The sequence below is a fragment of the Pagrus pagrus genome, assembly GCF_965226575.1.
Source record: "Pagrus pagrus genome assembly, chromosome: 17".
Taxonomy (NCBI): Eukaryota; Metazoa; Chordata; class Actinopteri; order Spariformes; family Sparidae; genus Pagrus; species Pagrus pagrus.
This window is the reverse complement of record NC_140201.1, coordinates 5,186,447-5,191,960: the sequence shown is the minus strand read 5'-3', so window position 1 is coordinate 5,191,960 and position 5,514 is coordinate 5,186,447. Positions and strand designations below refer to the sequence as shown.

Genomic DNA, 5,514 nt, shown 5'->3' with positions numbered 1-5,514 from the left:
CAAGCATTTCTTTATTTTTCGTAATTTGATTTGAATCTGATCGCCAATAAAACAAAACAAATGTAAAATGTGCTACTTTGGCTCTGATGCAGTAATCTGCAGAGTAACTAGTAACTGAAGTTATCAAATAATCGTAGCGGAGTAAAAGTACAATATTTACCTCCAACATGTAGTGGAAGTTTAAAGTAGCAGAAAATAGAAATACTCAAGTAAACTACAAGTACCTAAAAATATACTGAAGTACAGTACTTGAGTAAATGTGCTTAGTTACATTCCATCACTGCAGGAATGGAGCTGCAACAGAAATCTGTATTAAGAGTATTTATTTGTGTAAATGTTTTGGCATCGCTGATTTATTCTGCATTCGCCTCATTGTTGGTGGTCACCTTAGTGTTGTAGTACTCGAGATTGGTCTTGGTCTCGAGACCATTTTTTGAGGTTCTTGGTCTTGTCTTGGAATCGAGGGCATTTTTACTCGGTCTTGTCTCGGTCTCGGACTGGGCGGACTCGGGTTTTTTGAACGAGACCGGTTAAGACCACCGCTGATAGGCTTTTTGTCCATGCCTTACTGATAAGAGTGAAAAAGGACCCTCTCAAAAACAGCTAATAACTTCAAATCATTGGTAGTGTAAAGATTTCCCCCAGCTGCAGCTGCTACCTGCCCGGTGTCAGTGTGAGAGTGACTGACACGCCCCCCTGCACACAGAGTATGGAGACGACAGGAGGAAAGCGGCATTTTGATGTTTGATTATGATTTTCCTTTGATATATATGGTCTTGGTCTTGCCTCGGTCTCGACCTCTAAAAGTCTTGGTCTTGTCTCTGTCTCGACCTCTAAAAGTCTTGGTCTTGCCTCGGTCTCGACCTCTAAAAGTCTTGGACTTGTCTCGGTCTCGAACTCCAAATGTCTTGGTCTTGTCTTGGTCTCGGTACTCTCTGGTCTCGGTAATGTCTTGATCTCGGTTGGTGGTCTTGACTACAACACCAGGTCACCTATCAGTAGATATAACATATGAATATACAAATATGTAAATATGTGATGTGGGGAACAGCATCACAGACATGATGTGTGAAGTCTTTTCAAATAGATTCAGGATCTCGGAGCTTCCGGAGACTTGGATTACACCAGATGAGCTGTATGGAGACATTTTATGATTTTTTTTCTATTGTATTTTTACGTTTTAAAACAATTTCCCATCTAGCCTGTTCATTTGACCTGCACGTTGTCATCAGTCTGATAACAGGCTGACTGTAACTGCTCAAGGAAATACAGATTAGCTCAATTATTTATTGGTTTTATGTCAGTGGATACGTGACCTGTACGTCATGCCCCTCATCCACCTTGTCAGCCGGAGCGGGAATGAGCTGGCAATTTATCAATTTGTAGATTAATGGCAGATATAGAAACTGATATCAATTCAATAATATAGTTATATGAGGGGCTTACAGGGAAATAGTTAACTACTGTGAATGAACCTTTGACAGCAGAGTGACCTTGCAGTGTCTTGATCATTTAAACTGAAATACAGTGTTGTAAAAAGTACTCAGAAGTCTTACTTGAGATACTAAAAGTATCTGATATTAAATTTACTTACATATCAAAAGCACGAGTAAAAGTAAAAGTAAACATATTTACATGTATGTATAAGCTGTATACTGTGGGTATCTATCTATCTGATCTCATCAGAATCAGTGTTTTTTTTGTTTTTTTCATCTGCAAACTCGTAACGACAGTGAACAGATAAATGTAGTGGAGTACAAGTACAACATTTGCCTTCAAAATGTGTACAAGTACCTCAAAATCTTACTGAAGTACAGTATTTAAGTAAATTAGTTACATTCCATCACTGCTGCAAAGTAACAAGTAACTAAAGTTATCAAATAATCAAGTGGAGTAAAAGTACAATATTTGTGTAGTGATGTGGAGGTGTAACGTAGCAGAAAATATAAAGTACCTAAAAATAGACTGAAGTACAGTACTTGAGTAGATGTACTTAGAATATATTGTGGATTAAAATGATATACATACCTGAGTACTGTTGTTAAGTACAAATTACAAAATATACATCAGCTGAGTTACAGTCCATCACTGCATGAAAGAAGCTGCAACAGAAATCTGTTTTGATTTATAAGCAACTAAAATAATTGTGGAATTAATGAAAAAAAATCGAATCAACTCAAAGTAAAACACATTTAAAAACCTTGAATAAATAATGATAACAACGGTAACAAAGATAAAGTAAGTTCCTCCTTTAATAATGCAGTTATTATGCTCAAAGAGATCAAACTTCATTGAAAACTGCAGTCAATAAATTGGTTGGACTTTGAACGTGTGACGACTTTTAGATAATTGTTTGAAGTACAAATGTCGTCTCTGTATAAAAGCTTCACTCCACATCCTGCAGACACCGACAGGCTCCGCTGAGGAAGGTGAGACTGTAAGGTTGCATCTTATCTCCAGACTTGCTTTCACAAGATAACGTTTAAAGATAATATTTAAAGTATGTTTTTTAATCTTTTGACATGTGTTGCAGCAGGTCATCACTCTAAACAATGAGGGCTGTTTTTCTTCTCTGTGCTGCCTTCGCTCTGGCTGTTTCAGCAGGTGAGAGCTGGAGTGAAGCAACTTTAAACTGCTTTTCATTTCTTTAAAAACGTTGAGTGTTAGTCGTGGAAATACTGTAGAATAAAAGTTTCTCTAAAAGGCATAATTCATACACTGTTAGTCATAGAAGTTGTAAGAATTCAGAAATGTCAGCTTGTTTTACACTGAATGGACAGAAACAGAAAATAAAACCATTACAAAGAGCAACTTAGATGTCGAATGTAAAATAAACAATACAATGAAACTTGAACTTTGCCAACCCTAAAATTTCATTAATTAAATTAAATAGAAACTAAATACAAACAGTAAAAGAAGTATTGGTTCTGTATTTACATTTACATGTATTGTGCGTAAATACTTGACATAAATTCATACACAGTCATGGAAGTTATAAGAGTTCAGAAATTTCAGCTTCAAACCGACTGAACATTGACAAAAATCCACTACATTACTGGTGCACTTTAAAAAAACATTTATTGTTGTTGTAATTTTATTGATTTCTTCTGTGTATTTTGCAGATTTCCCCTGTATTTTTATGACATATGCAAATTATCCATAAAATTACAAAGATTGACTGTAAATGTACATGTCTGATGACATGATGTAAAATAACAGGAAAAATCTGTAACTGTGAAAAAACAGAAAATTACATACAATTATTTGATGTTGAAGTTTTATACTGTAATTCAATGCCATTAATTTAGATAAAATTACTGACAATTTAAAGCAACATTATATAGAAATTACTTACTGTTGTAAGTAAAAATCCCAGGTTTGTCAGATGTGATGTAAATGCTTGTATGTTGAAGTAAACAGAGAACAAGAGACAGCATTCACCCTGCTACAAGACACTGTACCATCATGATTTTAGTTTTTTCAGTGCGACCTTTTAATTAGATTAAGTAAACATTTCCAATAAAAATCACTAAAGTTATGTATCTTTTACCACCTAGCACAAGGCTGGATTACCAGTCAAGGGAAAGTTAGCAACCAGACCCCAGAATGTCCCCAGTTAGCTGCTAGTCTGTTAGTTAATTTAATTTTGCTTCACTAATCCTGGAGCCAAGAAGAATTATTAAATGGTGGGCGGACTGGTTTGAGACTGCTGTGACAGGCTCATCTGTCCATGACTACAGTCCTAATCTTCTTCTCCAACAGATCCAGTGAAGGAGACAAAGGACATCCAGCAGAACGTGCAGCCAGGTGAGACAGAACGACCCGGACAACAAGAACCAACTTAGACAAATGTTTGGTCTTTAAATGGACTCAACTTTGCAGTCTGACATCTAACAACAATACAGTTTCATAGAGAAGAACTGTTCTTTAAAGAAATAAACCAGCACCTCATTATGTAAGTAACTTGTTTCATTGGCTCTGATGACAGGAAAGTTTGAAAAGGTGGAGACTGCACCTGTGGTGGAGGAAGAAGAGGGCAAGATGCTGGGTGATGTGAGAAACATCTGTCCGACTGGATGGTCTCCATTTCGATCCAGATGTTTCATCTTCATCAACAGAGAAATGACCTGGATAGATGCAGAGGTAGAGCCTGATATATTTAAATCCAGTTTGTACATGTACATGTATATATATATATATATATATATCTTTAACCCTGATCTCATCTTTTACAGAAACACTGTGTGAACAGGGGTGCCAACCTCGCCTCCATTCACAACAAAGGAGAGTACGCCTTCATCCAGAGGATGGTGAAACAGAGCACCGGTCGTTTAGGCCAAACCTGGATCGGCGGCACTGATGCAATCAGGGTAACGAGGAACTTTAGTCTACACTGATCGTTCGAGTCAAAGCACAAGAATTTAAATTCTACATGTGGTGTCTCAATGATCTTCTTTTCTTTGTAAAGTCAGACTTTTTTTAAATCCTTCAATCCTGGAGTGTCAGTGACGATTTTATTTTAATGCAAGTCTTTTAGATGTTTTATAACTTTATTTAATTGTTTTGCAGGACTTGACATGGTTCTGGAGTGATGGGTCAAGGTTTAACTTCAAGCTCTGGGGCACAGACGAGCCCAACAACTCTAAAGGCAACGAGAGATGCATTGAAATGAACCGCTCAGGTACAGTGAATTCATTTTTTTCTCCTCTTTCAGTTTTTGAATCGACTTCTTCTGACAGGATTCAGCACACATAGTTGTAAAATCCATTTTTGAAACTTTTCTCTCATGTCTCATTTTCAGAGGACCACCTCTGGAACGATATGCCCTGCGAACTCCAGTTTCCTTTCGTCTGCGGAACAAGACCATAAAGTCCAGTTGTGTTCAGGGGAAATCTCCTTATCTATGTCTCAAACAATTCACAAAGAAAGAAATCACTTGGAAAATAAAGTTGTAGATGACATCACAATGTTAACTGTAATCTCCACTGTTTGAGAAATACAATAAAGTTTGAAAAAATAAAAGGAAAATGAAATTTCTGAAAATGTTCTCCCTCATTCTTTCTTTCTCATTTTTAAACATGAAATGGCCATGTGGGAGTTATGTTGATACCTAATTAATTAGAATATGGACAGAAGAAAAAAGGTTCATGAAAAAACAAACATAAAAAATCATTGAGTTACAAATGTCAGGATTTCAGCTGTTTTATGTTTGAACTCAAAGATTTAAAGTTAAACAGTTGACGCATAACAAAACTATACACTATAAATGTGTAATTAAGTTAATTCTGCATCACTTATACCCTGATGTTATCTACTTCAGCAAGAGTTCTCTTAGTTATAGTCTGACCTATTTTACCTCTTTAGTGCTCAAGTTGATTGGAGATCAAGACTGGTTTGACAATTGACACCGTTCTACGTCTGCATAGGAGGTTATGTTTTGTTTTGTTTGTTTGTCAGCAGGATTACACAAAAACTACTGAACAGATTTCCACAAAACTTGGATGGAGGGTGGGT

At 36.4% G+C, this 5,514-nt stretch overlaps 1 protein-coding gene across 1 annotated transcript; it reads left to right on the top strand.

Moving 5' to 3' along the window:
* Positions 1-2,552: 2,552 nt before the first annotated feature.
* On the top strand, positions 2,553-4,869 carry LOC311273304 (ladderlectin-like; the record flags this gene model as incomplete). Its single annotated transcript, XM_084380286.1, has 6 exons — positions 2,553-2,604; positions 3,763-3,807; positions 3,989-4,079; positions 4,253-4,370; positions 4,570-4,681; positions 4,802-4,869. The coding sequence occupies 6 exons, from the start codon at positions 2,553-2,555 to the stop codon at positions 4,867-4,869; spliced, it is 486 nt and encodes a 161-aa protein (XP_084236412.1).
* Between the last annotated feature and the right edge of the window lie 645 nt (positions 4,870-5,514).